At 36.9% G+C, this 12500-nt stretch overlaps 1 protein-coding gene across 3 annotated transcripts in view; it reads left to right on the forward strand.

Annotated features, from left to right (window-relative positions):
• Window positions 1-12500, forward strand: part of LOC113805150 (PDZ domain-containing protein 8) — a 36519-nt gene that overhangs the window by 11830 nt on the left and 12189 nt on the right. For 2 of the 3 annotated variants that reach the window (XM_070129669.1, XM_070129670.1), the window contains exons 7-13: window positions 3474-3644; window positions 3826-4023; window positions 7323-7959; window positions 8256-8668; window positions 9195-9640; window positions 9981-10179; window positions 10466-10705. In XM_070129669.1, the coding sequence (XP_069985770.1) occupies window positions 3474-3644; window positions 3826-4023; window positions 7323-7959; window positions 8256-8668; window positions 9195-9640; window positions 9981-10179; window positions 10466-10705 (2304 nt within the window). The remainder of the gene's footprint in view (window positions 1-3473; window positions 3645-3825; window positions 4024-7322; window positions 7960-8255; window positions 8669-9194; window positions 9641-9980; window positions 10180-10465; window positions 10706-12500) is intronic. The other variant, XM_070129671.1, reaches the window with a different exon arrangement.

Below are 12500 nucleotides of genomic sequence, written 5' to 3' on the forward strand. Positions count from 1 at the left end.
TTTCTCTTCTATTTTTACTTCTCCTTCTTCTTCTCCTTACTCTTCTTCTTCTTCTACTACTACTATGTCTTCTTCTACTGCTACTTGTACTTTTTCTCAAACTTCTACTTCTTTTCTTCTACCTTGGTTATTTCTTCCTCATCATCCTCACCCTCTACCTCATCTGTTATATCTTCCTCCTCTTCCTCCTCCTCTTCCTCTGCTTCCTCCTCTTCCTCCTCTTCCTCCTCCTCCTCTTCTCCTCCTCTTCCTCCTCCTGTCCTTCTCCTCCTCCTCTCCTGCTCCTACTCCTTTCCTCCTCCTCTCATCTCATCTCATCTCATCTCATCTCATCTCATCTCATCTCATCTCATCTCATCTCATCTCATCTCATCTCATCTCATCTCATCTCATCTTCTCTCCTCACCACCTCTTCCTCCTCCTTCTCATCATCATCCTCTTCCAACTTTTCTCCTCCTCCTCTTCCTCCTACTCCTCCTCCTCCTCCTCCTCCTCCTCCTCCTCCTCCTCCTCCTCCTCCTCCTTCTCTCTTCCTCCTCCTCCTTCTCTCCTCTCCTCCTCTTCTTCTTCTTCTCCTCCTCCTCCACCTTCTCTACCTCCTCCTCCTCTTCCACCTCCTCCACCTCCTCCTCCTCCTCCTCCACCTCCTTCTCTCCTCTTCTTCCTCTTTTCTTCCTTTCCCCTCCTCTCTTCTTTTTCCTCTTCTTCTTCTTCCCCGTCTTCCATACCCAAAAAGCAAGTGCAGCACATTTAGTTTGTTTTATAAATGTAAAGTTTCTTCGACAGATGTAAAGAGAATTCTTTACTACATTTTTATATTTTTTCTTAAATAAAGTAGTGCATAAAAAACTGAAGTTGGGAAGAGTTACTGAGTTTAAAGCCATACCCCAGAGTAGAGTGTAAATCTTACCTTGAAATACGCTAAGCATTGTTTATTTGTGGTTTTAATTATTTTTATGATTGAGATGATGATAATTATGATTTTGGTTATTTTCACTCTTTTAGAATTTATCTTTACAATCTCTTCGTTGCACAACAAAGTAATTTTTTTATAGCCATTAATCTAGTGTCACTTTAAAGCCACAAAGTCTGGGCTATGATAGGATATTGCCATATTAGTGAATATGATCAGTGAATCAGATGGATTCTTTTAGAGAGGCTCTGTTCAGTATTAAGGATGTATTACATGTGATTTAGATAGATATTTTTATTTAGACAATTCAGTTAGCCAACTGGATCTGATTTTTATTCTAGTTTTTTTTTCTTACACAATTATGTTGGTATCAGACATGCTTGAAACCAAGGCTTATGGTATGTGTATCCCAAATTTATGTAGTTCAATACAAGAATGTGAATATACCACCATGACTGGAATTTTAAAGTAAACAGCATTAAAAAATTAAAAATATGAGATGCTTTCCCTGTTGCTTAAAGCATGTACAGAAACACCACATGGTTTTATTAAGTTGTTAGTCTATTTACAACATTTTTATATGCATAGTTGTGTAAATTTCTTAGTTTTATTTTGAAAAGTTGTCTTAACTCCATTCCGTCCATGAAAGCCAAAAAGTATTTGCTGCTAAATCCAGAATACTTGAATTATGAAAGACACGACTCAAGTAATTCTTGTTAGAAAGGAATTAAGGAGCACATCCATTTGTCTGCACAAAAAGAGAACAAAGTATTTGTATGGAGGAACTAGAATGAAAAAGCATAGATGTGAAGAAGACATTATTCTAAGAGGAGGCTTAATAGTTGACTGTCAAAAGCTGTATATAAATAGCAGTTGTCATGTTGAGAGATTATTTTTAATTTTAGTGTAACTGGCACAAATATCATGTATAGAGTTACTTGACTATTGATTAACCCCTAAAGACTGTTGGAGCTAAATCTGGCTTGCCATAATACTTACCATTTAGTATGCAGAGCCTAGATCTAGTTAAGGCCACAAAAAACTGGTGGGATATCAGAGAGGCTTGCTATTGATCCTCCTGAATTGTCTTGTTTTTATTTTCATGTCTCTGTTGGTGTTTGGTGAGATTGCTCTTTCCAGTAACTCCAGTACCCTCGTCTCCCCTTTCTCCTGCCTCCTCTTTTGCCATGATTTTCTATGTTTAGCTATATCTATTCTGAAATTTGTAGCTCTTCTACTCAGCAACAGTTTGATACAATATCATGAGAGGAACATTTCCGTGTGTGTAATCGTCGCCCCAGACTCCAAAGGCCAAATAAACCCTTCCTTTCTACTCGGTCCTTTGCCCTTTTTCTTGCCTTAACACATCAACATCAGCACAAGCTCTGATGCTTAGCACCCATAAGATTTTCTGGTATAAAATCAATCTCTCCAAACTCCATAAACCAAATTTACTATTCAGGATTTCTGAAAATTTGGCCATCACTGCAGGCGGGAGGCAAGATTGGCTTAGGTATTGTGGTCATTAGGGGTTAAGCGGACAAGAGACATAACAAATTTCATAGTATTGTTATTTGTCAGGAATCTTCATATGCAGAAGAAGAAAGAGAATTGAAAATAACTTGTAAGTAGGTCACCTCAGGTCAGGCATTAGGCAGGTGCTAATTTTACAGTGCATGACCTTGGATTATACCATTTTTTTTTATGCCCTAATCATTTTGCATTTTTTCCTGACCAGTTTCTTGTTCTGGCTATAACTTCATTTGCTCTTTTAAGCTGTATTATGCACAGCCCTTTCATATACAAAGACAGCATATTACTTGTTGTTTAGATCTATTTATGTTTACTCCATTTGTAGTATGAATTTTTTCTTTCATATGTCGACCTATGTTATGGAAAGCTTTCTGTCTTTTAATTTTCTGTGAAAGACAGACTCTGTTGTAGATATCTGGTTTAATTCACTAAAGCACACCTTAGCTGTCTTGTCAGCACAATTTCCATCTTATTTTATTGCAAATATATATATAATAAGTACTGACTGATTGATAGTTACAGTTGACATGATAGGCAAAAAGAATTGTCATGGACTGCAGTGCTATTTATGAAATGTAACCTATGAAAATCTTTACTGATATACTTCATTAAACTTTATTCTTATATTGTTACAGAAATGACAGTTTAAACGCCTAAACTGATCTGAAAATGGAATATTTTCAGAATGATACTCATTAGCATATAGGAAACTTTTCCTTACAGCAGAAAGATTCCTTTGGATCAAACAGTATATTCCGTCAAATAGGATTACTTATGCTTTCTTTTGTATATAAGGGCACAAAGCTTTAAACATAATTCACTGAATGGATTACCATCTTGATTTAGCTTTTTAAAATATCCTATATTAGGTATTTTAGATTTAATCTTTACTGCTGCTAAGATTACTCTCATTTACACTGTGTAGATAATTATGACAGTCTACCTGTGTTTTATGTTTAAGAGGCTAGTCTTCAGAAGGCTTTAAAAATAATATCTAAGCTAACTTCAGTCACCCTTTGTACTCCAGACTGCTTTAATTGGTGAAGTGATGTACTGTACTGTGATACTGTGCGAAGTTCCTATTGTTTGTGCTGTGGAGAAGCCATCAGGAGTGTGGGCAATTCTGGACCTGACCCTGAAGCGGCCCCATGGTTCATCAGCTGGAATACTGTTGCACAATGCGGATGAAGGAGTCCAGGTGGGGAGACTGAAATAATTTAGTACTGAGACATTATTCTGCTTATAGGTATGCTTTTCAAATGAAGCTATCCTTATGAATATCTACACTTGATTAGGGAAAACCATTTGAGAAGCATTCTAATTTTTGATTATTCTTATTAGAGAGGAAAGGATATTAAGATATGGTTTGTCATTTCCAGATGGTTGAATCAGTCACCCAGTGTTCTCCTGCTCATGCTGCAGGACTCAAGAAGAATGACATCCTACTGGCTGTCAATGGAACTTATCTGCACTCTGGCCATCAGGCTGCAAAACTTTTCACCACAAACAACATTAATGGTGATAGCAATAGTATTCTCTTGAGGGTGAAGAGACTTATTCTTCCAGAATCTAAAAAGGTAAGCTAGATGACCCTTGTTTGTCTTACCCAGATTACAGAGATGTAGAATTATGACAGGATGTAAGGACTCTAATAGTATAATTCCAATTTGAAGTTTTTTTTCCATATTTCTAATTTTATCCAGAAACATTATTTTTCGTGTGTGTGCAAAAGAGATTTGTGAAAAGATTATTGAGTATTAGTAGGAACTAATACAAAAGATCCCCATGGATAAAGGAACATGAAAAGAATACTTCTAACACATGTCTCTGTGTCATAAAAAATGACTTAAGGAACTCTACTAATCTGCACTGGGCCAGTCTGGTAGGGTACAGCCCTTTTCCTCCCTGTAATGCAAACCATACCTCAGTGAGGTGGTGTAGATTGGAGAAGTCCTATGTCCAACAACGGATTCTAGAAAGCTGAAAGATAGGTAGAATACAAAACAGGAAAAGAGTTTTGGATAGTCCCTAAGTCATATTTCATTAATAATATATCAGGTAATCTGTATTTGATAATAGAAAAGGCTGGTGTGTACAATTATTGTAGATTCATAACTCAGACTTTGATTTTGTAACTGTTCATATTGCCAACCTGTGTGTTGCTACCTCAAACTTTGTGAATTTTCTAATGAAAGAGGGGTAACACATAACCATCTTCGGTGAGCAAGCTCGTTTTTTCCCCTACTGTATTGAGGGCAATCGCATCTTGGGAATACAAGTAGGTAATATGTAACTTTGATAGATACTAACATGATTCATTTAACTAATGCTCATGCCTGATGATCAATTATTTTCCCCTTGTCGATCTACAGCTCACCATCATTCATGAGTCTAATTTATCACACAAGGCAGCAAACATCCACAAATACTCCTATCCCTCTAGACCTATCTTCAAACTGCATGCAAAAAACAATTAGGAGGGAATGATCGAATACCAAATCTTCATATGTTTCCCAGTGATTGTCCAAGTTAGAGTTCCCAGGTTCCCTCCTCAGAACAATCCACCTCAGAAAAAGAGTTCATGTGAAGTTGAAATCGAAGACTGCTACAACATTCTTCAAGATAAAGGGGTACTGCAGTATTTTAAGTGGACAGTTCAAGAGCCAAAAATGGCTTAAGTTTTTTGTCAGGGAGATGACTGAGATGGTGAGAGAAATCCAAAACTGACTTGTAGGAAGACCAGCATGAAGGATGACTTTAATTTGAGTATGTGCACAAGTTAATATCAGTTTATGTGTTTGGTCAGACCACAGGACCGAGGCAGCTGCCACCCAACCTACCAAACAGCAAAAAGAAACCCAACATGTGAGAGTGTATTTAAAACAGATAGGAACAACAGTGGGGTTGCATCACCAATGCCAGCCTGTAAGCCATTAACAGTGGTTTATGTGATGGAAAGACTTCTGATATCTCAATTTACACTCAATAGTGTATGGGGAAGAAGCTGTTTTGATACAAATTAAAGTTATTGCCTTCCCAAGAGAAATTTAAAATTTACACAAGATATGTAGTGAACCATGGGCACAAACTATTTGTTTTGCATATTGTTTACACAGAATTCCTTAAAAAAAAAATAAATAGATAAATAAAATATCAATGATCAAAAGGTTTTTAAATACTATTTACCTGCATAACTGATTTTATAATTTAGACCAACTTTTTCTGAGTAGTGGAAGTTCTACTTCCTAAGGACTTGATGGTTGAAAATGCACTATTTCACATAGGAAGTTTAACCCATTGCTGCTGGATGAATGTCCTGTCAGCCTGCTTTCTTTTGTGTATTTTGTTTACACATAAATAGCTCCACAAGTACTCAGCCACCAAGGAGCCAGTTCATAAACTTGCATGACCCTACCTGATTTCCCGTTTCCTTGCATTTTCAGGAAGAATTTTTTTTTTTTCTAGTACTATGAATTTTGATTTTGTTGTAGGTAGTATTACTATTATGGTTGCTATAACATTATCAGTAATACTAATGAATTATAAACACAGTGGATATGGCATGTTTTTTTTTGCTGTCTCAGCATCTTTTGATTAAACAAGAATAAAACGCTTCTTCATTTAGTTTCAAATTCTTGCTGATTTGTCTTGACGCATCTCCAAGGATAACTCATTTACTTTATGAAGAGAGAAGAAAATACATATGCATATATATATATTGCTAGAATTTATATTATTTAGGCAATAATGAGAGCAGAAGGAATGTATTTACTGTTGAACTATGTTATTCAGCCAGTAAGCATTTATGCGTGTGAAACAAAAAAAGAAATGTTCCTGTATTTTTTGTAGATATTCTAATTTCATGACAAAAACTGTATGAAGTAAAAACTTTCAAGAAAAATATTTCTTTAAAAGATCATATAATTAGAATATGACTTTATAAAGTCTCAATAGCTCAAAAATAGTACCAAAACTATTTGCACAGTAACTGTACCATTAAGGATTGAATGTTAAATCATTACATTTTGATATACTGGGCTTTAAAGATATGTAAGTTGAGAGGTGCACGGTAGAAGGCACCTAATGCCTTTCTACTGTTTTCTAACTTTTTTATATGATTGATGCTTTTATCATTTTCTTTTGTAAGTATTACAAAATAAAAGAAGTACAATAACATGCAACAGCTCCATCATTATAGCCCATATCCTCTCAGATTTTACTGACTGTTTTGTTGTTGCTTCTTGCTGTTACATTTTTTTGCTGCTGTTGCTTTAATGAAGGCCATTCCTCCAAATATGATGTCTGTCATATGAAAGTATATAAGCTGCTGAGATAGGTCTACTACTGGTTTCTACATAATAGCAGGTGTGAGCATTAGCAGATTAATGAGAATATCAGTAATGCAAACAATATGACATGGTAAATGATGAAGTGAAGTGTCTTCTTACTTTTGAAAATAGAAATTAAATATATTTTTGATACAGAATTCATCCCATTTACATTTTCAACTATGAGCAATTCTCACAAGATTTTAATTTTTCTGTTGTATTTTCAAGTATCCAATCTTTGAAATAATTTTATGTGACATAACACGGAACTCATAGTAAGGGATCAAGGATATACCAGTATCCCAGTTACAAAGAAAAAGGAAATAGATTGTTGATTATTTATCTTTTTCATTTATATCCACTCCATCACAATGTTTTAAAAGATATGCATGCTAGTTCTTGAGTGATCTTCATTATATGATAACTGACATACTTAATGAACTAAACATTGTTAATCATATTCAGTGTAGCTGACTAACACTTTGTAATTTGCTTTAATTACATAAAATAAAATGTCTGTGTTACTAACAACCTACTAACTCCTCCAGATGGTAGCTGAACAAAGAGCCGTTGGTTCAGATGGTGCTACAACAGTTGTCGGGGAAGATACCACAGGTAGACCTCAAGTAACCTCCTGTGGCCAGCCTGTTGTCTCACCTTGCACTGCAAGCAGTAGCTATAGTGGCGACAAGTCCTCTAGTGCCTGGGTAGAATCCTCAAGTAGTGGTACCTCTGGTTGTGGTGGAAGTGGTGATGGTACTGCTCGTGGTGGGGCGGGATTGTCACGTAGCTGTGGTGTAGGTAGTATTAGTCGTGGTGGTGGTGTTGGTAGAGCCGGAGGAGGTGGCAATGAGACCAGTAGTGCCTCCTCGGGAACCAGTGGTGGTTATTATGTGAACGTTGGTAGCTGTAGTCGTGGTGTTGGTGGGAGCTATAGGGGTGTGGACTACCCCAGTGCCTCCTCCTGTGTTGGCAGTGGTGGTGTGGGGATGTACGTGGGGAGTAGCAGTGGTGGTACAGAAGATGAGGGTGTGCTTGGGGGTTCACGTGCTGTTAGCCCCTCTCACTTGCTTGCTGGGTTAATGGGATCCCTCAACGGAAGCCGGCCTGCTAAGCACCGCTCTCTGCCAGGCTCACCTGTCCTGCAACGCACCAGTAGGAACCGTGTTAACTCAACACGTGATGGTAAACACGCACCCCCTCCCTGTTCTGCATACCTAAAGCAGTTTTTGTTATCCATTTTTCTTTTGGTATGTTGGCATAAGTTTTGTTTGTAAATGTTGTGACAGTGCTTTTTGGTCGTAGCCTATTTTCTGTTTGTATGGCTTTTAACCCTTTCTTCATTCAGGATAGTTAATGTCTTGTGATAGTTTTAAATACTGTAAGTTGCTTTTCTTTCTCTTTTTTTGTAGAATCATATATGCACATTTCTTGCTATATATATATTTATTGAATTTATTGACTGGTTGAGTCTGTTCCAGGTGAAATTAGTGGAAGTGGAAGATCTACACCAGACTCAAGCCACAACAGTAGTCCTGAGCTAAAGAGAAAGCTCTTAGACCTGCATACTCTCACAGTAGATTCAAAACCTACTGTGCCTGGTCAGGATAAGTCCCCTGTAGCAGCCTCAGTCAACAAGACTGTTCCTCGTCCTGTGATCGGGGTTGGGCCAGATAAATCTCCAGGCCCAGGAGCCGGAAGCCAGAGTTTTGGCACATCTCAGTCAGGGGTTGAAAAGCCTCCCTCTAATCAGAGTAGTAAGGCTGGAACCCCAACATCACCGGACTCCCTAATGGGGCTCTCCAACCTGGAAAAACGTGGTGGAAGAAGATACATGGGGAAGAACAAGACTCATCTTAAAAGCATTCAGACACCATTTGTGGATGGAAGTAGAGTAAGTACGTTTATGTTCTGTACCAGAGTGATATAAATGCTGGCCCATGTTTTATTCTGCAACTGTAACTCTCAGGGAATGGATATGGAATGATAAAAAGTTACTAAAATAACAAAGTTATGCAAGTTGCTAATAGGTAAATAAGTAAATAATATTATTTCTGCATATATCTATAGTATTTAAAAAATATGTATTTTTTGTCTGTACATGGAGGTAAATATATATATATATATATATATATATATATATATATATATATATATATATATATATATATATATATATATATATATATATATATATATATATTTATATGTATATTATCTATTTATTTATTTACATATATATATATGTGTGTGTGTGTGTGTGTGTGTGTGTGTGTGCGTGTGCATGTGTGTGTATGTGTCTGTGTGTTACCAGCTGTGTTGAAGAAGTTAGTCTTGTTCTTTATATATAGGGGATTTAGATTTGGAATTGGATATCACCCTTTAGTTGAAAGGTACTGATAACTGTTTATGAATTTCAGGAGCCAATGTTTGACAGTGACTTTGAATTTTGGTTAGAGGAAGAAAACAAATATCTGAGCATAGCCATCTGGAGTAGAAACATTACTTCAGTAAAGCCAGATGAGGACTTTGGTTTCAAGGATAGTAAAGACAAATCTAAGACAAAGGAGAATGAAAAGGACAGAAGAAAACAAAAGGAGAGTGAGAAAGCCAAAGCCAGAGAAGAGGTTCTAGCAGGGCTCACAGAGGACACCCTGATGGGCTATGCAAACCTACCCCTGATCTCCCTCATACCAGAAACAACTCTCAACACCCAAGGCCATGTCACAAAGATCCTGACCTTGAACCCACCGCACCCAAAATGCCCGGAAATGATCTCCGACTCTCTGCTTACTCACAAAGGCTTTGACATGAAACTCTGTTATGGGGATGTCATGCTTTCATTAACTTACCAGCCACAAGACAGGTAGGGGGACTCTTCCTTATCTGAGAAATTATGCACTGATATTTCTGCTGTATTAGACTGCTCAGATAATTATGTTCTGAACTAGTTGGATTGAAAGAGCTAGAATTAGAGAATACTTTATTGCATTTTTCATTTACAAATCTATAATATGTATCATATAGATCAGTTGAATCTTGCTTGGTTAGTTTAAAAGCCTTTGATTTACAAGGACTTTAAGTTTTTATGTAAATGAAGATGTGTGTCATTAATCACTAGATGAGTCACTGAAAAATTGTATATGAACAGAGGAATGTATACTTAACATTTGTGCAAGCTTTTAACAAAACTGTCTCTACTGCAGGTGTGAAACTCTTGGACGTGGTATAATTGACAAGAATTATGCTAGCAGTCCGATATCAGAAGATGAGAGCCTCACTGATGGAACTCTCTCAGAGGAAGATGAGGTATCAGTGACTCAGGAGATTGTAGAAGACCGAAATCATGATTTCAAGAGGACACACTTTCATTCAGCCACACATTGTGATTTTTGCAGAAAGAAGGTGATTCTATAAATTGATTTATTTATTTTTGTTTATTTATTCATTTATTTATTTATCTATTTATTTTTAATAACGATGATAATGATAGTAATGATAATAATTGACTTTATCTTTGCACTGAGAGCACCAATAAGAAGTGCAGTTACAATGTGTTATAATTGTTTTTGTCATTATTACTATTAACTCTGATATTAATGTTCTTCTCTGATTTCATCATTATTCATAGTATAGTGATATTATAATTGTCATCATTGCTAGTTCCCAAAGAAACTTGTTATATTTACAGATCTGGTTGAAGGATGCCTACCAATGTGGTGAATGTGGAATCATTTGCCACAAAAAGTGTATGGTGCGATGTGAACAGGAGACCGTGTGTGCATCTGCGGGTCTGCGCTACCGTGATCCCTCCAGAAATGAACCCCAGGATGCTAGAGATGTTAAGGAGATGCCTGAGATTGTCACAACAGCTGCTGTGGGTTCAGCAGATAATGGAAGCCCAGGGAATACTCCACCTGTGTCTCCACATGTAAGGACTGCTTATAGTCATGTGTTGTTGCTTTATTTATGTGGAATATTTATATATATATATATTATTACAGTTTATTTGAGAATTAGATGTTCTCTCTCACTCTTATATGTATAGCATGTTGGTGTCTTATAAATTATATGACATGGGTCTTATAACTTCTGTACTTAATCTATCTTCCAGAGAATGTACTTTCTAGCTGGATTTTTATACTAATACCTTTACTGTATTTTTCCATTATTTACTGTGAATGATATACTTGTGTTTTGTGTCAAAAGGAAATGAGTCCATCAAAATGTAAAGTACAAATTTGCTTTATTTTCAGTTTTTTGTTTTTTAAGTTTCTATAGATAGTATTTAATCATTAATCAAAGATTTAAGACAAAAACATGAAGATATATTCTTATATCTTTTTTCACTTTTTTTTTTTTTTTTTGGTGTGGAAGGGATCTTGCCATGATCAACAGATGTTTAAAACTTGTGTGATTTTAACTCTCCTGTTCCTACTTCACGTCATGTTGCACACTTTCCCCAAACTGCCTCGCACCAGAAGCGCGTCCTTGGCTCGCGACTGACCCACAGGCTGCACACCCTTTTGATTCACCGACACGAGAACACAACTCGATCCCAGGAGCTTGACGTTCCTAAAGTCTGGGATGCACAGGTTCTGCTCTTTAACATTGGACGTTGATTCTATGCAGTGCAAATTCCCTTCTTTTTTCCTGTTTTTCCCCTAAAGATTTGAAATCTTTACATTGTAGGTATATGCTGAGACCTTAGAGATAGACATTGCAATATCTTGCTTATGGAAAATTTGCAAAAACACTAGATTGTTTCTTGCAAATGTAGGAGCATCAGAATTACATAGAACATAATCCCAGTTCCTTTCCTGGGTTGGCAACAATGTGCATCTTACTTTATTCAGTGTTAAATGTCTTGTGTGTGTTTGAGTTTGTGATTCTGAGAAAATGTGTTGGTGCTTGACCTCCTTTACCACTTTATGGCCTATTATTGTACTGCATTTAGGTGCTGCATAGGTTCTATAACATAGACGATACAATAATCATAGTGTGAATAATTTTTATGTTTATCAAATCTTTTTATCTGCTAGTCTCATGATTTTCCTAGCAGCTCATGAAGCAGCTCAGAAAATCAAGTGAATGCAGTAAGTACCCATATTGCAGACAGATGTACACGCACACATACACACATATCAACTTGCACACAGACCTGGACACATTGGCATACAAACATTCGTGAATATTCACATAAACATTAGTATAAGCAGCACATACAAAAAGAACAGGTGTATACAAAAATACACACAAACATACAGACACACACGCACATGCGCACACATACACACCTGCACATACACACACACACGTGCACATACACACACACACACACACACACACACACACACACACACACACACACACACACACACACACACACACACACACACACACACACACACACACACACACACACACACACACACACACAAAAAGACACACACACACACACACACACACACACACACACACACGCACGCACACACACACACACACACACACACACACACACACACACACACACACACACACACACACACACACACACACACACACACACAAAAGGACACACACACACACACACACACGCAGTCAGTAGGCTTTAGTGGTGTAAAAAAAAAGAGCCATTTAAAGAAAATATCAACCATTACACCATCAGTCATTAGATATGATTTCTTTCTTAACATAACAGGTTTCTAGATCAGCAGTAAGTTTAC

Source organism: Penaeus vannamei, chromosome 14, assembly GCF_042767895.1.
Source record: "Penaeus vannamei isolate JL-2024 chromosome 14, ASM4276789v1, whole genome shotgun sequence".
In the NCBI taxonomy this organism is placed as follows: domain Eukaryota; kingdom Metazoa; phylum Arthropoda; class Malacostraca; order Decapoda; family Penaeidae; genus Penaeus; species Penaeus vannamei.